This window comes from Xylocopa sonorina, chromosome 18, assembly GCF_050948175.1.
Source record: "Xylocopa sonorina isolate GNS202 chromosome 18, iyXylSono1_principal, whole genome shotgun sequence".
Classification (NCBI taxonomy): domain Eukaryota; kingdom Metazoa; phylum Arthropoda; class Insecta; order Hymenoptera; family Apidae; genus Xylocopa; species Xylocopa sonorina.
In genome coordinates this window covers 1,123,451-1,145,778 of record NC_135210.1, presented here as the reverse complement: position 1 = coordinate 1,145,778, position 22,328 = coordinate 1,123,451, and the positions used below count along the sequence as shown (strand labels likewise).

Sequence of the window (22,328 nt, the reverse complement as noted above, 5' to 3'; positions counted from 1 at the left end):
GAAACTACTTGGCACGTGTTTGTCAATACTTCATATTACCTTTTGTTTTTTTTCTAGAGAAGGACAACATTGGTTTCCACCACAGAAGCTATTTTCTAGCTTTGTATTATTACTGCTAAATAATGAATATGGTAGGAAATTGCAGAGAAGGAGGTTTGACTATAAGAAGATCATTTTTACGAGATAAAGATTGGCACTCTGGGATAATCAGTGAGGGTGGCTGACTTTAACCAGTCGAATATTTAGCTTTAGCTAGACTTCCCCATTAAACGCAGCACTGTATAATAATGCGGTGTACCGTTTGTTACAGGAATGTATAATCTGTCAGCCTGAATATTTAAACCGAATACTTGAACCTGCAAGACCCCCGTTCAAGAAAGCAGCCAATCGGGTTGGATAATTTTGGGTTAGATATGCACGAATACGAGTCGAAGTAACGGGTTCATGGAGCTCGTTTACGCGACCTCTGGACGGTCATCCCGTGGCTAAATGCGGGAGAGGCTTTCTCCGTGGCTTGGAATGCGGCCTCTCCCTGTGATCGGCTCTTGGACTCGCACCGAGTACTGCTGCGGAGATATACGTCAGCCTCTAGATCCGCTGCCTTAAGATTTTACTTCCTCCGTGACAGCTTAGTACTGGAAAATCAAGCTTCCCCGACTATGTCTAACAAACCAGTTGGTAGCTGGAGTTCAAGTTTCTGGATACAGTTGTCTTTTCGTGCCATGCTGCTGTTTGACAATAAAGTCCAGTTATCATTGTCTGTAAGTTTTGCATTTTGACATTTTATGTTTGTTCCTGAATTGTGGAAAGCTTAATGTTTTAAAGAGTATTAAAAACACTTCGTATGTAGATAAATCTACATCTACGTATATATTATCGTCTCTTGAGCAGAAATAGGACAGATTTTTGTAGTTGAGATCACACGTCTTATGTATGAGGCACTGTGGAACTGTAGCGTCCCCTATTTCCACTCGATATATAATATAACGAGTCTTTCTTTTTTTTCATTCTTTCTTTATACTTGTGCAATATACAATCCTTCAGCTTAATGCCAGTAGCCAGGAGGAATGAATAGTTCGCAACCAAAAAACTTCCGAAACTGTTTACCCATGCTGTTGGTACTCTAATAATCTTAGATTGCAAAATGTTCTCTTGTTAGTAACTTAGTAATTAACTATTTCAATCGCTAAAAATCATACACATGTAGAGACATTTGGACTAGAGATCGACTATTTATGGTAGGGTATTAACGTATAACACATACAACTCAGCTTGATTACTATTAGTTAACAGGATATTCTATTGACGTATCTTTTTATATAGATCTGCACGTGCTCATAATCCCATGTACTCAAAAACCTTGTACTCTAAGATTTGTTTGGACTCTTGTTAGCATTCTGTGATTTTCAAAATAATTTAAATTATTTCGTGCATGTCTTATGTTCTACGATTCGTTGTGTTGACTCTTTAAACCTAGAATCCTATTATCCCTAATTTCTTGAACGATAGACTTTTTTAAACTTTTAAGTTTTCTGGTCCTAAGGTATGCAAGCGTTTGAATTTTAGACATATTTTCGATATCAATTTTTGTAAACGTTGACAATATATGGAAAGAAATTTTTATTAGACGGGCAAAACCTGTTTACCCGTTTGTATACAGCCTAAGGCGCGAATGAGCGCTATTCGATCAAGCTATGCCCGAGCAGCTCGCTTTCCATTCCGATCGAGAGGTTTTTCTCTTACCGTTCGAAGTTAAAATGTACAGGCTCTGGTATAAACGTCGGCTCTAATACGCGTTCGACTGGCACGCTTACTACGCGAGTAAAACCAGCTGAATGAAATTTAGTTTCCGTTCGAAGGATACCTCTCCCGATGGATCGACGATATCAGAATACTGATTCACCGCGAAGGCTAAATTGCATCAATTTTATCGCGACCAGAAACGCAAACCCGTTAAACAAGTAGAATTTCACGAATGGTTATATTTTTTCCTTCTTTTCGTCCTGAAATTTTAATGTAGTTTTCTTGTAATATTCGTAATCACGAATATATATAATTGTTCTCGAAGACAATTTTGACAATTGGCAACATAATTCTGATAACTTGCGAAGAAAATTTAACGTCAACTTTAGCGGCAGTAGAATTTTGAAATTTGAATGTACGATAAGTCAGTCAAAGTCGTTCGAATGTTAATATTCGTACAGCATGCGATTCGTTTGAATTACTGCCAATTAAATAATAAAATGTTAAGTACACGAATCTCAATTAAACAAAACATTCTCGCTTCATGCCCACGTGTACTACAAATTCAGTATGCAACATTCCCTTCTAACACTAATTACCGGCACAAATGCTTACCGTGAACACATTATATTAATCAAACACAATTAACGTAACTCCACCTACACCACGTACATTACCTTCCACTGGGAGTAAAAGAAACGCTAGCAATAGCATTTCTTCTAACGTTAATTCACACTCCCACTTATACTCGCGCATAGACCATAAGCTTCTATTAAAAACGAATAAAAAATTCGTATTTTCATCGTACATTCCATCGAACGCATTCTCACTCGAAATTGCATCGGCACAGAAGCCGGCGGTTTCTTTTCTTTCAAACAATTTCGAGACCGTGTTACAATAAACTCATTACTACTACGTTGACAAAATTCGAGACAAATCGGTGACCTGGATGTCGTGCGGTCTGGCTATCCCAGAGGGAGCCAGAGATCGCAAGAAGAGACGTTAGGCACCGGGACACGAGGAGAGAGGGTACAGAGAGCAGAGGCAGAGGCAGGTATTGAGGCAGGCGAGCAAGGCAGCCTTAAGAAAGCAGGCGAACAGCCAGCCGGTAATATGGCGGGGGGTAAACGTAAGGGGCCGTGCGGGAGCGTAAAGTGAGTTTTCGCTCGCGGCTGCTTTGCAATGCCAGGCAGTCGAGGTGAGTCGAGCCGAGTCGAGTCGAGTCGAGCAGAACCGAGGCTCCTCAAGTCAATCCGAGACGTGGCCCCGTCGCATCCTTCGCGGTTGCTGTGGTAATCCTTGTGCACGACTGCTACCTGTCGAAATCGAACAATCTTATCGTATATCCTCGCCGTAGTTGATCGCTTGATATAATGAAGTAACGACGTTCGGATCGCGTCAATCCAGTGGATCATCGTAGTTTACCGATCGGGTGAATCGGGCGTTCCACGGCGATTTGCCGATCGGAACCAGTCAGACTTGAATCGTTCGAGAAATTGTTCTCTTTTCGTTGAATCGACGATGACGTCGTCTCTGGGATGCGTCGACTGAGATCCGCGTACTTTTTGGTGCTGTGATTTTGTGTGTGCGTGACAGGAGGATCAGCTGGATCGGGCCAACGGATATTCAACAGGTAGATAATCATCTCTCTTTCGCAGAATTTTTATTCTCCGGTGTTGGTTAAACGAGTGTATGGACCTTTTGTGTCTTCTCACTTGGTACTAGGAATCTTTGCACCGTAGTTTCACACCGTCGTCCTTAAGCGCAAGGAAAATCAGAAATTGGCGTGGGAAGGCGAATCGAAAGTTAGTCAAGGCTAATAGTTGCGATCGTTGAAAAACTGAAAAAGTGAATACAATGACGTATTTGTTATCGACTAAAATAAAACAATGTTGAACGAAGGGATACCCTCCAGCCAATTTAATCGATCGCTAACGGTTGATTTAAAGAGCCATCGGTGACTGCTCGATCGATCCACGAAGGACACCTCGTTCCCTTCCTTTTTTAACGAACGCGTGCTTCCTGTATCATCCACCGTACCGTATTTATTATTCCTCCCCGTGTATTCTGCGGTAATATCGCGTGTATGGCGTAACAGCTCATTATACGTAGAATGCTGGTGAGAGGAAGTTTAATGGTCGGACCAGCGTCATCGGCGTTCCTCGCCTCCTCGTTTTTCTTAATTATGCCTGAAGAAATTGCGTCCCTCGTATTTGCATTATTCCACACGACGAACACATCTGTTCGTCCTCCTACGTTCTGTTTATGTGTTTATGTTTGTCCGCTCCTTTCTCGAACTACATCTTTTCCTGACATTCTTTCGCGCCACCTGCATTTCTTTCTCGGTGTTCGGTATTCCGCGTCGTCGCATCGTTTCCATCGCAGGGCATAATGCTACCGGATCGCGTAATATCCTCCCCGGTGAAAACGCAACAAGGCAGTGAGAACGAAACGCAAACCTGAATGGAACGAGCGCCCCGATAGAAGCGTAGCTCGTTTTCTATGACACGTCGAGGAGAGTGGCAGCCGGTGCGTGTAGTACTTCTGGCACGTACTCGCCAGAACGCCGTAGTTTCGTTTATAATCTCATGGTTGTGCCGCGAATTTCTTTTCTCGCTCTCCCGCGAGAAATCTTGCATCAATGAGAACAATCAGCCACCGCGACATCCTTAGAAACGCTATCTTTTTTCACCCGAGCAATCGGAGAAACATTTCTTCCTCCGTTGCACTCTTGCCATTGTTCCACGGTCCCGCTTCGTTCGTTTTGGTATTTCATATGTTTGTATTAACACCGCAGCGCGCAACGAGTCTGCTGGATGATAAAGTCTGATTACCTTTAAGTCTTTGTTATATTTTCAAATTATTCCATTACGTTTTATCTGATTATACTTTCGTTCTTTCGAGATATTTTTATTACTTTGTATTTCTATCTCCTTATTTTGGCATACTTTCGGACGTATTTTGATTTATTTTAATTTCGTTATTGCATTTTTTCTGTAATAAGTAGAAATTAATAAATTCTTAATAACATTCGTTACGGGCACGATTGGAAACAGCGTTGGTGTTGGAATGTTGTTGGTTATTAATTTAAATTGAAAAACTAAATTTATACTTACTCGCGTAGAGGTGTAAATTGGTTTCAGTACTCTCGTATTATTTATAGCGTACGTGTCATCGCGTAGGTTTTTTGTAGTGTTGGGAAGATCACAGTGAAACAATGTGCGGTCGCGAAATCGTGTAGGAACGTAGAATGTAAATGGAGGAATCCGAGAAAGTTTAGCCGTGCAGCTTGTTTAACTGCGTAGTTATCTCGCTAGAAAAAGTTCTGCTTACGATTCTTCTTAATGAAAAAAGTAACCACATCTGACGTTTCAGATCTCCTGTATACATCCTGAAAATACCAAACACTTAAACAAAAAATAAATATTCACTATCATTCGTCTAAATTAATTCACTGTACATGTAAAAAAGAATACACTCCAATTATTTTTGTTAAGTATTTCAATTGCCGTTTATCAATCAAGATATATATATCTCGTGGTTATTTGTCGATTTTACGAAAGAGAGAGAAACAACGATTTTCTCAAGATCACGCACGAGATCAATCACAGCGGGCATTTAGAGCGCGAGTAAGTAAACGAGCCAGTTGTGGCTACGTTGTTTAAGGACGACAATATCGATGTTCGCTGGAATGTCAACACGTTTTTCACGAGCCGTCGAAGGTGGATCATTTTCTCTGCGTATATAGCTAGCCACCTTCTCGCCTCTCCTCTTCTAGCTTGATGGTTCGGCTCCTGCCTCGCATTCTTCTAGTCCGTGGTTCTCGCTACATGAGCCAGAACTCCACGAGCGGTTCTACCGTTCATTGACACTGATCGAAACGTTGGGCTATCGTTTGGAATGTCAATCAACTCCCCCTTACTCTTGTACAAATTACGTTCCCGATAGCACAATTCGTTGCGTAAAAAAGAAACCGATACTCCACGCGTTCCAAGCGAATATTTCACTTTTGTCATCCCGAGACCCAATATCTTTAATTAGTCCCGTTTTCTGGATTTTCCAAGATCAAATTTCGACTAAATTTCTAAAGCATCCGTGATACACTTTGTAAGATATTTCGAAAGTCGCAAAGATCAGTCACATTTCTGAATAGCTGATCGAGAAGTGCGGCGAACAACCTGTCCAATGAGATAACCTCTATTCCTGCGAGTCTCAGATCCGAGATAGAAAACAGAGGTTGGATTTCACCGAACGCATACGCGTGTACCATGTGAGATTCTCAGTTTCGTAACGATGAAAATTCGACGGCTGGTCGTTAAAAAGCACAAGTGGAAGGAGCGTGTCGTATCGGAGATTGCTTGCTGGATCGGGATTCCATAGAATGTCAGGTTTCCACGACAGTAGAAAAAAAAAAAGAATACTTCGTATACTCTCTTCCCGCCCCTTCTTCCCCAGTATTGTATCCTCCCACTACCACTCACCGCTGCGAGTGAATTGCGCCTTCTAGAGTAAAGGCTGCGTACTTCATCGATGAGGACGAGCTTAGGCCACTTCGAGTCCGCGTTTAGACTACGTTCCTCAGAAGGAGATCCGCTCCTGGGTGTCGCAACGTGCGTAGCAACGGTTGTCGCAACCGTCCAGCAATATATTAATATTCATCAGCTTACACGCGCCCAATAGCTCGTCCCTCTATCGTTCTTCGTAAACACCACGATAATCACGTTTCGGCGGTCTTTCTTTTCGTAATCAATTTATATACTCGAGATCTTCGAATAATTGACACTGTTCCAACAACGATAACCTGTTTATTTCTCTAGAATAATTCGTGTATATTCTCTAATGCAAAAAAGGATATAGTTATTGGAGATGATATTGTAACCGCGATTATTATTTATTGTCGCAACTGGTGAAAAACGTTCCGCGTACAAAAACTTCTCATCGTTTTTTTTTTTTTTTTTTTTTTTTTTTATTACTTTTCTGTGTAATTAGTCGGCGGAGGAAACAATTTTTCTCGAATTTCATCAATCGATTCGTAATCGATCTCCCGAGCCATAAACGAGAATAGCTATCTCATTCGCTGGCAGCGCAACATTCTTTGATCGCATTAATATTGCCATTTCCGTTTGAAGTTTTTGCGTTTATATAAGCTCTGTTATTTCCATAGTTTCTTGCTTTCCAATGGGAAAAAAGTTAACATTAAAAGGCACTTAAAATATGGCGAGTAAACTCTTGCTGGCGATCGGTAAGAGCCTGGTATCCATAAGTATAATATATACTCGTTGTTGGCAGCGAATGGATTAATACCGCGGCGTCGTCTAGTTTCGTGCACCACGCTCGACGGCCCGCTATAATTATTCCTCTCCAGTTATCTCACGATGTACACACGTCCTTCGACATTGTCTTTTTCTCATGGCTGACTGTCCAACTTCGCGCTTCCTCCCTCGTTCCTCGCGATTCCCGTCTCCTTTTTTGTTTGCTCGGCTTACTCGAGCTTCAGCGGCCATTTTTTCACGCCTGCGCTTCTATACTCATCGTCTACGACCTTCTTTCTTTATTCCACATGCTTCTCCCTTTTCTCAACTGGGAGAAGTGAAGAAAAACAGCACACACTTGTCGCATGCACACTTTCGATTTGTCCTTCCACGGATCAGTTATTCATTTCTTAATAATTAATGGGGTTATTTGCGATTTTCACAGTTACGATTATGATGATTTCAGAGAAGAAAAATAGGAATCGGAAGATCGATACGTTCCGTTCGCACGATGCAATTCAATGTACAAAAACAAATATTCTGTAACGAGATTCATGTTCCCGGTATATGATATCTTAATTTGTAGATGTAAAGTAATAGATTGTTGTTGTGTTGAGATTTACAAATTAAATTGAACCACGTATCGAGTAGCAATGTACGCGTTGCATAGTAATTCACTTGATATTAACTGATCAGGTTGTGAAAGAACAAGTTTACACGAACCTCAAAAACTGGCCTTGACTTCGCACGTAGCTGCACAGAACTGTGTTCCCATAACAGGCATTAACTTTCAACGGTGTCTACGCGTTATAGAGCGAAACAGCCGATAAAAAAATCCGCCTGTGAAATGTCCTTTCTCGTTAGTAAAAGTGAAACGTCTCAGACCTGATAAACGAGCCAAGAAATGCCTCCTCTTACAGATAGTCTGCCTCATCGAGGCGGAAGGAGTGATCAACGAGAGGTGCCCATGCCGAGCGTTAGGAAAAATCAGCTGGAGGGTCTTAGGAGCGCGAGAGGAACATTCACAGAGGGAGAAGCCCCGTGGAATTCAACAAAACCGTAAAAGCTGCGGTGCGTAACGTCACGTTCCAGCCTGAAAATGTCATCGAAAACGTGTTCCGCGATTATGTTGAGACTGGTCCTGTTGGTATTAACAGTGGTATCATTCAGAGAAGTACAAGGACACGTTGCCTTGACTTTTCCGCGCGCGAGGAAGTATGACTTGGACTTTCTGGACAACGCCAGGACGCCTGGTCCATGTGGAATGCCTCGTGGTGAGTAGATTTTTATAGTTGGAAAACACCTAGAAATGAACGAACAGGTAATTATTGCCTGACGAGTATAGTACAAACGTACAAATTGACGTAGAACATAGAAGTTCACATCGTTGCAGAAAGCCATGACCTCCTTAAGGATAAGCTATTGCGAGGATAAACAAATATATTATGATAACTGTACGCCGGAAGTTAATATTTTTGTTAACTATGAAAAAGTATATAAAGATACCCATTAATAATAACCATTTCGAAGTAAAAATTATACTTAGTTCGCTTACTATGGGATTTAGATAGTCGTCACATCTGATAAAACAGTTATTATGTTAATAATCTCTAGTTCATGACAAAAATTAGTTAAAAATCTCATATTAGATAATCGCGATCCTTGGTATCCTTTCTCAAACTAATCCTACTTCCCTGTAACGGACGTATTTTCTCTGCGCATAGAGGAGACGAATTTGTGAAACTTGAAACGGCGTATCATAGAAACGTAGAGACGTATAGAAATACAACTACGAATCTCGTTTGACGGTATTACCGACGGAGCGGATTGTTCAGACACTGTAGCCTGTTATGTGGTGTACGATGTACGATCCGGAAATTATCGTGCGTGGAATTTTCGCGGTCGCAGAGATGACATTATTGGGTCTCATAATATTGTCCCGGGAATGGAAGGAAGGGGCGAGTGGATTCTATGGGAAAACGACTTTAACACCAAGATATGTCCCGGTGGGGATAACTCGCTAATCCGATTCGAAGCGACTTTCACCGACTTGCACGAAGGGAACTCGAACCCCGATGCCTGGCCATTACCTTCCATGTTTTGCCTCCGCTTTGCAGCCACACGTATGAGTACTTTTTTTTCTCACGGAGTCTCGCGTAGCAGAAATGGGGATTATATGAACTTTGGAAATGCGCAAGTACATGTTCGTCATGAGAAAAGAATTTCTAATAGTTTTTCGTATTTTAGTTAGAAGTATTATATATTACATGCTTAGCCTGAAATGAAAACAATTTTCATAATTCGACTTTATACCATATACTCCCCTATTTGGCATTCAAATTAATTATTAATCGCTTTAGTTTATTGTAAAAAGTGGAAAGTATATCGATCATAACCATTATGGTCTGATTTTGATTAGAAACGTTTTGTCAGAAACTGGTCCATGAACCATTCACGCGGCATCTTTGAATTTTACCATGCGTCGCTTATTTTACGAGTCCAAATACCATAGTCAATATGCTCTTGTTATCCTCCTATAATTTAATCGATAACTTGGTCATTTATTTCGAGAAAGAGTAATGACGAGCTTCCTTTTTAGAGCAGGGCGAATAGAAAAGGAGGGTAATACTTCATAAAAGGCTGGAATGGTCACGGAACGTGAGTCACAAGCCGTTTACTTCCGGAAATTAATTGTACACTGCGCGCTACTCTGAATTATTTCCGGAATTCCAAGCTGCATACGATCTACTCTGTCGTAGATCTTGATCTTGGCCCTCGGATGAATCGAAGATGCGAAATTGCTGATTTATATATTCGCGATACACGATTGACACGATTTGCGGTAGCACTGGGATATTTCTGTGATCGATTGCCATTCGATGAAAATGATTAGAACCGTGAAAAGAACTCAACGAACGAGAAAGATAATTAAATGCGTAATAGGTATCAGCGTTTACTTGCGTGTAGAAAACGAGAGAATAAAACGAAGGTTCTGCGCATTCGACATTATAATGCAACATATAAAATTCTTCCTTGTATGGGAATATAATTCCACACCTTTTTCCCGATAGATCCGATTCTCATTCCTCAGACAGGTATAGATGGGGATATCCCCCCAACTAAGACATCGCTGAACTTGCATTTATGTATGGTTTCCTGTGTTTCCTCGTTATGAATAACCGCGTCTCGGTTATTGTAATGAACATTTTTTTCATTGTTCCTGTACTTCCTCGCTTTAATCGACGAGCCTGAGAAATTACAGGTTTCCGTTTCTCGGCGCAATTTAACACACGCCAAGTTATCGTGAAATTTGTATAGAATGCGCGCAATATTGCATAATACACGCGTCTTATGTTCCAGGCGATGTTAAAACTACTTTACTGTCTGGGAGTAATTTCAACGTCACGTGGCATCTGGCGTATCCTCATCGAGTAAGTAAACGTTCATCTTCGCGATTCCCAACCCAGTTAATTGCATATACGAGAGAATTAATAGATTGTAACGCAATCATTGTTTCGCGTCCAGTTAATTCGCTCGTTCACTTTTTCGTGTTCAAAAACGACTTTTACTTCCATGATAATTGAATTCCGTTGGGTTTCGTTAGTCGGTGGTAGAAGAAGAAAAAAGGGAAAAAAAAAGAAAGCTGCGAAATCACCGCAGCGAGACCGGTCGGTAATATCTGTGCGCACGTGCTTTTTAGCTGAGCGCACGTAAACATCTTGAAATTTTCACTACGCACGCGCAGCTATGTGGAAAAAGGCTAGGAAATACGTGCAGCTGCTTACAGAAAAAGAAACATACGAACGCGTACATACGTGCATTAAGAGTTGAATAAAATCATACCGAGATTTTATTATACTCGAACGTTACTTGGACTTTCTCCGATACCGTACTTTCTGCATGCATTTTCTTATGTGTTTTACCACACTCTTCGTCTCACAAGTGTGATGGCTGAAAAATTTGCGCGCACGTAACAATTTCATTATCTATTACTTAACAAACTATATAGTTCTTCATCGTTAGTGACTCATTAATGGCATTATTTCAATTAGCATTCGAAACTTGCGGTTACTTAGAAAAACAGTCTCTATCTTCTTTCCTCTCCGTTGCAACCTTAGGATACGGCAATTACGAAAGGTAAATTAGATTAGTATGCATTACGAGGATAGGTTGAACCAGTGTGTAGTTTTCCGAACGATGACACGCTTGACATCGTCAAACGTCGACATCTCCATCCACCGCTACTTTTCACGCGTGTCAAACTTTCTCCTTCTTCCCCGACGTCTATCTAAAAGATGAAACCAAATTGAAGTTGAATCCGTGTGCAATCGATTTTTCTCAATTTCAACTAAGAAAGATTCCAAGTAATAAACGAAGGTTAAGACACGACCGTACGGTGTGCACAATAGGCGAACATAGCACGGTCTCGGATGTATTCATATTCTCCGCGACGCGTCAGTATAGACTACCCGAAGTCATCGTGAAAGACATCACGAATTTGTCCGCACGTGGTCTATACGAAAGGGAAAGAAAAGGCAGAGGCTGAAGCCAGCCTACGCTTACACACGTCGTCGCTCAAGGTGACGTTCGTTGAATAATTCAGGAGCGAAGCTCGGCATGCGTTCGTGGTGCTTCGCGTACCTTACGTATAGATAGGTAGGTCGGAAAGGAAGGTGGCAAGGGATACAAGTCGCTTTGCATGTGAACGCGTACAGAGGAGGGCAGCTTATGCTTGGTGAAACACATCGGTATGCCGGGTACCGTAATTCCGTTGTCTCCAATCGCTTCGAAGCCAAAGTTTTCGAATCCGTTGCTGAGGACGCAGTTAATTCTTTAATTTCGAATTAACTAGCTGAAATTCTCGTTGTTACACCTTTGCTTTCTATTTGTAGAGTAATATTTCCCACTCCACTGGAATGTAAACATCCGAGTTTCACGTTTCAATGAATCTGTCGGATCGAACGTAATGCAAATGTTGGATTAATTTAAATTAACTTTCATATGGAATTCATGATACGAGTATAGCTTTAAACTTATATCGAATATATGTACGCGTATTTAAAATTCATTTCACGCGATACCATTTCCTTTGTTATGGACTTGTATTCGACTCTGCATCGATCGACGCAATTTTTGTATAGGATCGTAGCTATCGTTTTTTCCCCACTCCAGACGACGGCGGCCGTAATGTTAGACGGCTCGCGAATTTTACGCGCGAAAATATCCCTGGTACGAGAAAAATTCAACGATAACACTAGACCGCTGCAGGTGTGTGTGTGTACCGTGCGAGGCAGTACCATTTCGCAAGACCGCCTCTTCCCTTTCTCCTTCCCCTTTCGAGTAGTAGCGTAACCGTGCACTGTTGGAAAATATTTACTGACTTTCTCGCGTGGATTTTCAAACGAACTGTCGCGTCAACACTGCCACCTACATTGTTTAAATTTCCTTAAATATTAGTTAAAAAGAGCTTAAAAAGTGAACACAAAACTCGAGACTTGACAGGTTATGACGATCCAAGAAATTCGGTTAACAATTAAGAAACGCGACATGTAAAAGAAAACGCAATGTTATTCTTGTAGAAGGATTGACTAATAACGGTTTTTCACCTCGGATCTTTGCAGAGAGGTGTCATTGAATTAACGTTCGTGTCATTATGTCGTTACCCGTTGCGAGACATTGATCTCCGGCGGCGACATCACTTTCTTGCTATTTCCAATTCGCTGAACGTTTCATAAAGCTAGCAGTTTCGTAACGTTAGAATTGCGAGTCAGTCTAGAGAAAGCGTTAACCAAAGCTACGGTCTACGATATTCTTTTTTTTTTTTTTCTTAGCATAACCGATGAAATGAAAGGCCTGTTTCTATGTCATGGATTCGCGATAAGCACGCTCGATACCGCTATCCACGCGCGATCGATGTCTCAACGTCCTCTTGACCGTTTCTCGCTTCCGATGCGAACACTGCGGGAGAAACTGTACGAAGGGAAGCTTACTCGTACAAACTGAGACGTTTACACTTGTCATTTAGTCGTATTCCCAAACGTAGATTAAATAGAATTTGTTATTCCGTTCCGTTCACCAATTTCGAAGCGTTACCACTGCTCGAGTTGAAACTTTTAAAGATTATTTATGATTTCTTTACTTTATCGATCTTGTATATTTTTAGGGAGGATTTCGTTTGCAAATTTTAGATGCTCTTGACAGACCATTGGTTGATCTAACTCCTGTCACTAAGAATAGCGAATTTGTAGAAGACGATGCCACGTAAGTAAAGAATTGCGTAACATTCTATTTTATATTTTACGACTTTTTCTTTTTTAATGCTAACGTGATCGTTGGTTTTCAGGGCACAGAATTATGCCGTGCAGTTACCACAAAATTTCACGTGCACAGATTGCACGATTCGACTTCTTCGGGAAGCTGAAGAATGGGGCGCAAGTTATAGATTTTGGTCTTGTGCCGATATTGACGTGAGTATTCAATAACGCCAGTGGTATTCCATATATATACATATATATGGTACACTTATATGAAGTAAATTTTTTCAAAAATTGTCGCAGTCAATGAAGGAAAAATATAATGGTTTTTAATTATTAGGTATACCAACATCATAAAAATTGATCGACTATTTTTTAAATTATGTGACCTGAATTCTACTAAACAAAAAACCTAAAATATCCTTTTTTTGTTGGAAACCATGTTTTTATTAAATTAAAACGAAAAATAAAAATTTAACATTAAAAATTTATTTAATTTATTACATTTCAATACTTGGCGTTGCCGCCCCCCTCCCCCTCCCCTCCTCCCTAAGTTTTTCGTCCATTGACTGCACCATTTTTGAAAAAATTTACTTTATATGCGTACCTGGAGGTTGAATCGATTTAGTTGCTCGTAAGTGTAGTATTCAGTATGATATTTCCTAATACCTTATAATCTATGTCCGTTAGATCATCGACAGAAAGGCATACAGGGAGGATTGCAGCGGTCACGGCCGATATCTGTTAGGTCGGTGTAGGTGCGATCGACTATATCATGGTACAAGGTGTGAATTTAAGCAGGAATGTCTGGACGACTCTGATTGTGGTATTCAGGGCACGTGCATTGACAATGGTGGCACGACCGTGCCCACCAAGCACTGCTATTGCAATATCGGCTGGTTCGGGCCGGGTTGTGCGAAGCGTTAGTGTTATCAAAACATAATTTCATCAGTTTTCCAAACCATTCATGTGCAAAATAAAAGGGTTATATTGTACAATATCGTTCCTTCAAATGTACAGCTTAAACAGAGAGCAAATATTAATACAATTTGTGGTAGGAAAAACAATGTTTCAATGTTATTTATATTATTAATCTTTAGGATCTCCGATTAAAACTGTCGATCTGGAACTGGGCGTTTACACCATGAAGAAGTTCTCGGACAATTTCACATTCTATTGGCGAATACTGAAGGATAGTAAAGAATTGGAAGGCGTTATGGTAGTAAACAGCACAAGCTGGGTTGGCATTGGCTGGCGTCCAAGTGATCTGACTCCGATCTGTCGTTCATTCCCCAATATACAAGAACGTCCAACGGGCGAACCGCTTCCGCAACCGGAACCAAAAGCAGAGCCAGAGCCACAACCAGAGTTTGAATCCAAACCTATACCACAAGCGGAGCCTAAATCTGAACCCGAACCCGAACCCGAACCCGAACCCGAGTCTGAAACTGAAAAGTCTGGTACTAAGAGAAGATCTGCTAAAACACACGATGTTGCTTCGACTCCTCGCTCTGATCTCGATGTAACCGTGCAAACTAGCGTAACTTATCGTGTCAGCGCGAAACAAGGTAACAATATGCACTTGCAAATTGAAATTTCTTAATATTATATATAGTCATTGTTAATTGGTATTTTATATTTCAATACGTAGGCCGTAAAAGAAGATCACCAGAGTCTACAGGAACGTCTGAAAATGGTATGTAACGAGATTTCTCGCAACCAGAGTACAAAAGACCACACGCTTCCTGTATTTACATAGCAGCAACGTGTAGTATGCTTCCCAATAAGTAGTAGAACACTTGGTGTCCCTCCGTTTTATTTCAATCACTACGCACATAAGGTGGTGGTCTGTAAAAAATAAACAGTAGGTAGTTGGCACGACGATCGATGCTTTGTTGCACAGGGGAACCCGTGGCTGAGCCGAGCATTGCCGACAACACGAACACCACGCCCGAATCCATACCGGAACCGGTACCCAATTCCGAGCCCGAACCCAAGTCTAAACCGGAACCTAAACCTTTAGAACTGATACCAAAGCCTCACCCCGAACCAAAACCTAAAACAGAAGTACCACTCGAACCGCAGTCCGAGCCGGAACCAAAATCTCTACCAGAATCAATTTCGCAAACAGAATCTAGATTCAAAGCAGACCCAATTTCGACGCCTGAACCTAAGTCTGAACCAGAACCCACCTCTGAACCTGAACCTGAACCTGAACCAAAATCCGAACCAGAACCAAATTCAGAGCCAGAACCCAAATCCAAGTTAGAACCTAGTCCAGTACCGAAAGCAGAACCAGAACCAAAGTCCGAGCCGGAACCTAGTTCCGAACCGGAGCCAAAGTCTGAACCGGAGCCGAAATCAGAACCGGAACCGAAATCAAAAACGACCACGGAGCCAGAGACTATTTCGGGTCCCAAGTCGAGTGCAACGAAAGGTAAAAAGCTGAAGAGGTGATTCGAATGCTTCTTTTTCCTCGTATATACGGCACGGGCTTTACGTTGACGTTGCCGTTGATTTACACCTCAGGCTCTGCATCGACTGACAAGCTATGCTTTTTGACCCACGGAAGCGCGTGATTCACTTTTTCTGAAGAACAAGCTTCGAAATTGAAAATAAACGTTCGTTTTCTAAAAAGAATGAAGTGGATAAAAGCGTACGATAAAAAGCTGCTTGTTCGCGCCGAGTCTTATAGAAGAACGCTTAACTTCGCAATCAGCTAATGTTCAAACTTGCCTCTTGGACATTGTAATAAGTAGCACCGGACAGGCTACTCAAAATTAGATTCTTCTTGTACTTTTGAAAAATCATAACGCGACTGCCACCAATGTATTGTATCTGAGCGTTTCATAAGATACAAATGTACGATAAATGCAGTGGCAAAATATTTTATTTTTTGTACTAGCGCTTGATAATTAAGTGATTCATAACGTTTTGCCTACTTCTACAAGAGTGTGAAGTCTCCGGCAACTAATAGATTAAAGTTAAACATGCTAATTAAACCTAAAAATATAGATAAAAAATATTTAGTGTGACAGTAGTTGTTGTAGCATATGGAAAAATAATTTAAATTAAAGTTGATATAACGCCTTCACGAAATTAGTAACATTATTAATACTAACATATTTCATATATATATATATATATATATATACATATATAATGTTAATATTTGTATTCTTGATTTCTATTTATCTTAGTACTAGCTACTCTTATTGCTTCCACATAATGTCCCAACAATTAGCGTGTAAATAATAAGGGTGCAACTGCACTTGCACTTTAAAGAACATTGTAAAATGGAACTCCGCCTAATTTTTACACATATTCTATCTATCAATATGTTATTATCATAGATTTAAACGTTACGTAATGGACTTTTTCTATCATAATCATAGTGATTTAATTTCGGATATCGACCTTGTCATAGATTTTAAAGAACACCAGCGACAAAACCTATAGACCATTTTAATCTAATCTCGTGTTTCATCATCGAAGCTGTCTTACCTGGAGCGCACAAATATACACCAAAACACGACTTCAACCCCATGGATTGTACCGACATCATAATCGGGTCAGCGCGAGGCAATAACCACAGGATTGGCGATTATTACACCAGAGACAGGTCTACACCAAGAAAAGACGAATATTGGGGTGGAAGAGACACCTTAACCGCCGCCTTCGGCTACGAACGCGATGGCGTCACAACGATAGTTTTCAGAAGAAAGTTAGCAGCGAACGAACCAACTGATCACGAAATTATTGATGCTAATATGCAGGTGATATGGGCTAAAGGACAAGAACCAGGAAATTATATTCACCATCCACCGAGTGGTATTGAAAAGGCTAAGGTCAGTGTCAAAGATTTCTACAAGGCTGACGAACTCAAGTATCATGGGCATAAGGAACAAAGGGGAACTGTTATTCTTAATTTCTTTGGTAAGTCAATACAAATATTTGTCTTTTATCATCAGTGATGACTCTGCATAAGTAGTTTTGAGTTCATTATTGATTTAAATTTAATTTTTATTTTCAGATGAAAAGAATAGGCAAGAGGTGGTAGGAAGCGAAGGCGATGTGACGATGCCAGCTGCAAATTGTAAAGGTGAATGGCATTATCCAAGGCACTGTTCGCTTGAAAATGGTACCTGCGAATATTCTATTCAGTGGAACTACAAGGAACGAAAGGTAATTTCTCATAAATGCTAAACGTTTTTCTTATTTGTTATTCCACTTTTTCTGTAAACTGTAAATTCTTGCGTATATTCTTACAGGATCAGTTATCCTTTGTTATTTCCACTACCAACATCAATACTTGGACTGGAGTTGGATTTTCCAATGATGGCAAAATGGTACGCCGTAATATAAAGTTTATTTTATAAACTTTAATTAATTCAGTGAAAGCATATTATATGCTCACTATAATTTACGTAATGTTACTGAATCACTGAAGGTTATCGAACATATCGTATTATGATACTTCTTTCAGTTGACGACAAAATGTTTGATGAAAAACAGTGTAAGATCGATTCTCTTCTTTTTGTTATCAGACACAAACAGACGCAATATTGGGTTGGGTCGACGATAAGTCGGGTCGAGCTTTTCTCATGGACACTTGGATTAGCGGATACAATGCCCCATTGCTCGATCCATCTCAAGATATCTACAATACTGGTGGTAGTAAAGTAGACGGTGTAACGACGCTTAAGTTCTCGAGAAAACGAGTAACAAAGGACAATAGAGATCTCTCTTTCACGGACGACCATTGCTTGTATATGATGTATCCAGTCAAGGGAGGCATTTTCAATGCTGTCAACAAGAAAATACGTAAACACGATACTGTTCCAGCAGTCTCCGCTGAGAGGATATGCATAAAGTCTTGCGGACTTGAAGGTTGTTTCTTTGTTGCGATACATTATAATCAGAAATAGTATATTATCTTGCTTGGCACACAGCTTTTTTTTTATCATATGCAAAGTGATTCTAAATAACTGAAATTGAAATATTATATTCTAAATTTCTATGTTTATATTTTATATTCCGGAATAAAAATGCAAGATGCGATACATTTGCGTTGCAGTATTTCACGGATTTGTTACAAACAAATTTTTGTTCATCTTGTTTATTTTGTTTGCATTTCAGAACTTGAAGATATTACAACAGCAGCTCCCCCAAGATTACATTATGACGTTGAGGTGAAACTTATAAATCTGGGTGATGGTTTTACAGCGCCTGCTCCCGGTAGTCCTGACTTTGAGACTGTTTCAAACAGTATATCCGATAGCTTTGGTCCAGTTTTTGATAAACTGCCAGGCTATTATCAGATCCGCCTCAATGAATTACAAAAGTACATATCTAATTATAGGTAATGCTTACTTGATTACTCTCAAATGTATTAATCAACATTTAAATTATTGCATTTAGGGATGACGAACAGAATGGTGTTATTGTACGTATGGATTTGATCTTAGATAAAAATGAAATCAAAGGTAGATCGTTGAAACCGCTAGACACCAGCGCAGCCGTGGAAAAAGCGTTAAAGGAAGTTCTGGTTAGCGGAAAAGTTGGTGCATTAAGCGTGGACCCGCAGTACTTGGTTATTAGAGCTCCTCGAGGTATATAAATAGTTTTTATCCAGTACCAGCTAACAAATTGATTTGAATCAACTTAACTATTTAATTTATACACAGTATATACTTAAATGTTTCATTTTTAAGGATATCAATCCCAATTTTAACAAATAATTCACAACTTTTTATTTTTTTATAATGTTATGTTTAATTGCATACCATATGATTCCCCACAAGAATCGAGAGGAATAGTATCGTTACAACAAACTTAACAAAGCGAGGTTATTATTAGTGACGAGCTAACAGCCTGTTCATGTATACAGTTACTGATCCTAATATTCGTGCACCAGTATAAATTTTATTTCTAAGCTTTATATTTTGAGTAAAAATACGAAGAATAATTAATTTATGAATACGAAAAATAAAGGAACCGTTGGTTTGTATTACGGATCATTGTTACAATATTAGAAAAAAGAAGCTGAGGAAAGGAAAAGTATGATGTCAGAACATTTACTCGGGTACATTGCATATTTACCTCGTACCTTTATCGTTTGTTGGTTTCACCTATTTCATTTGGCAGAAATGATCATACTTTACTAAGAAATTGTATTTTTAGTTCAATAATTTAATGTTATTACTAATCGTGCGATATCAAATTTTTCTTCCAATATTTAAACAACGATACTTAGCGAACAACGATGCTTAGTGAATTGTCGGCTTCCTTTTCGTTCTCGTTTCTCTTTATATTCTATACTGTATTACCCTGTAATACATTTTTGCAGTTTGCGTTGTACATTTACTCAAAATAAAAGCCTAAATTATATTTGTTGCCGAATATTAATGGGTGCAACTATATATATTTTCAATTCTATATCGTATGTATATTCATAATATTACGTCATACGTGTAAGGCATTCATCCAAATTGGATATATTTTTTGTTTTGGTCGCCAGTAAATGATTTGGGTGGAGGAGAAACGGATGATGAACCGTCATTTACGTCGGACCTGTTCCTCGATGCAACAAAGTTATATATCGTTGTCGGGTGCGTAGCTGCATTGCTTGCTCTTGCTTTACTACAAGCAAGTTGTACCCTCTACAGATCATCAAGAAGGCGAGCAACAAAGGTATTACCGTCTACATTTATCACATTTTATATATTTCAACTAGTTTTTCTTCTCTTTGTTTTTTTACATAACTTCTTTGTTTTGCTATTTTCTATTCACATCCTAATTGCTTCTCTCTTTGTATTGTCTGTGCATCTAACTCTGTTTGAAAACGTCTTAGCATTATGGTATAGTCTAAAGCCGTACCGTGCTAGTTCTTATCCTGCGTGTAGTTATGTCTGTAAAGAGTAAACTTGCTCATTACCCATTCAATGGAGTCTTCGCAAGCTTTGAAGCTCTTTATGTGACTTGTACCGAAGTCATATGTTCTTTACCGATGAAATTTTGTTTACGAATTCAGAAAGAGCAGTGTTGCGCATCTGTTATAAATAATCGAAGGAAAAAGATACCTTTATTCGAGCAACTTCCTCTTTAATGTTTACACATTGGAACATGGATTAGTGATTGGAAGTTGCGAGCGACTAGAAACGCATGAATACTTGACTAAAAGTATTTGTCCTTTTTCCCTTTAACTGCAGTTGAAAAATGTTGATACTAGATACTAGCGCCACCTAAGATCTCATCTTTCACTATTGCTCCTCTCTTATGAACTCGAAACGATCTTCTGCTTCGCTTGTGTTGCATGACCCGCGCTCTTCGCGACCATCACGGTGTAAAGAGGGTGTACTCGCTGCCTCTGGTTTCTTGCGACGCGCCCAACCCAATTCATCGCACGAACGCGACGCGGTATCATCGACAAAACGGCGATCACCATCATCACCATCATCATCATCATCATCACCACCATCTTCGGCATCATCAACAGCACGCTCCGTATGAAATGCATCGTCCTAATCCCAGCTGGTAGAACTTCACATTCAATACACGATTGGCGCGCTAATTGTTACTCGTCGTACGTTTGTTTGCTCACTAATCCAGGTATTTCATACTGGTAGTCATTTCTTGCCTTCTCTTTCCTCTTCTTCTATCACAAAATTATTCGCAAGACTGGTAGCTATAAAAGGTGCAACACCCAATAAAATTCTATCGTAAACCAAGACATAACTTCTCAAAAAATGTTCTTCGTCTTGAGTTCGTGAAGATGCTTCACGAACAAATGCATAGAAAACGAATGTATCCGATCTTTATTTAACAGATTGATACAAAACGATTAGCGTTTTAATAATAACGATAACAATTTATTATCACTTATTGTTGCAGGATCGACTGATCGCCAGTAATGCGTGGAAAGATTACGCCTCGGGTGCGAACACCAATTTCGCTTTCGATGCGTTTGAAACAGAAGAAAAAGCTCCACCTCCACCAGTCTCTAGTTTACCACGTCCTAGAGAGGTGACCGGAAACGGATTGGGTACGGATACTGTAGAGGGACCCAATAGGGTGATGGGGCCGCGAGCAACGTATAGTTTACCACGTGCGCCGGGCACAAGACACACCGCACCTATTCAACCTGGATATTACACACAGGATCGCAGGGATCTTTACCAACGATCGAAGAACAATATGCACAATCCGACAAGCGGAGGGGTGTCAACCCAGCCGAACCAACCTGACTTCTATTTCATGCCTAGCCAACGTAAATACAGTGGTGAGGTTGTGCGTGTGTACGTGGATTATGGAAGTCAGGCGCCAAAATAATCGAGAAAACCATGTTAACACCAGTATTGCCGGAATAAATCTCTACCGTAGGGACTGCGCGATCAGGAAGGCCCCTATACATTATAGAAGAGGCTTAGGAAGATTATATAATACTGTTATACTTGTTTTAAAACTTGTCTTCCTGCTACCCCCTACATCTGTACGCCTGATATTGATCCTGTCTCTACATCGAAACGCGCCGATCTCTACAGGGACACTTTGCCTATACAACATCTGGCATCACTGATTGGGACTCTGTATAAGTGAACAATAAGAAAACATATCAGTGACAGTGCTGCCCACTTCTCTACTTTCTTCCTTCGATCGCGAATTCCAAGTGGACGATTAATATACCTCGCTTCAGTGAAGCGACACTGTACATAAAACACGTTTAGTGGATCTGGAGAAAACGAGACCTTGAAACGAGTCCTCCCTCCGGTGCTTATCTCACGATTATATTCTGCTTTTGTCCCATGGATTGTTATTCTATTATTTCTCTCTTTTGTTAACGTTTTTGCTCGACCGCTCACAAGCGCGTCGAACGTGGGGGCAACACGTACGGTTTCGTTTAATGGAAGTACGCAGAAGTGGCGCTTACGACCAAAGAAATTATCGATAAGACGCGCTCGATGCGTGGTTCTGTACAATAGCGGGTGGAGAGAAAAAAATAACGCAGCACAATATCACTGTAACCCTCGATATCAGTGTCCAGACCGTACCTGTGCGCTGTTACAGTAACATTTTACAC

General features: G+C 40.2%; 1 protein-coding gene across 3 annotated transcripts; it reads left to right on the top strand.

Moving 5' to 3' along the window:
* Positions 1-2,896: 2,896 nt before the first annotated feature.
* Nahoda (DOMON-like domain-containing protein nahoda) lies at positions 2,897-22,293 on the top strand. 3 transcript variants are annotated; one of them, XM_076908127.1, is made up of 17 exons: positions 2,897-3,035; positions 7,916-8,269; positions 10,356-10,426; positions 13,159-13,256; positions 13,339-13,462; positions 13,940-14,171; positions 14,350-14,817; positions 14,901-14,945; positions 15,153-15,686; positions 16,745-17,185; positions 17,283-17,434; positions 17,521-17,598; positions 17,797-18,139; positions 18,389-18,593; positions 18,671-18,861; positions 19,770-19,942; positions 21,143-22,293. In XM_076908127.1, exons 2-17 carry the CDS (start codon positions 8,095-8,097, stop codon positions 21,578-21,580), a joined length of 3,768 nt encoding a protein of 1,255 aa, XP_076764242.1. In that variant the 5' UTR covers positions 2,897-3,035; positions 7,916-8,094; the 3' UTR covers positions 21,581-22,293. The 3 variants fall into 3 exon arrangements, with proteins under 3 accessions (XP_076764242.1, XP_076764241.1, XP_076764243.1); XM_076908126.1 differs by lacking the exon at positions 2,897-3,035 and adding an exon at positions 3,231-3,376; XM_076908128.1 differs by lacking the exons at positions 2,897-3,035; positions 15,153-15,686 and adding an exon at positions 3,231-3,376.
* Positions 22,294-22,328: the final 35 nt, after the last annotated feature.

Bases quoted from the DNA above. Each gene is read 5' to 3' on its own strand.
- Nahoda (XM_076908127.1), top strand. From the start codon at position 8,095: ATGTCATCGAAAACGTGTTCCGCGATTATGTTGAGACTGGTCCTGTTG. The intron at 13,257-13,338 runs GTAAGTAAAGAA...GTTGGTTTTCAG, and splicing joins TTTGTAGAAGACGATGCCAC to GGCACAGAATTATGCCGTGC. The intron at 15,687-16,744 runs GTAAAAAGCTGA...TCATCATCGAAG, and splicing joins CAAGTCGAGTGCAACGAAAG to CTGTCTTACCTGGAGCGCAC.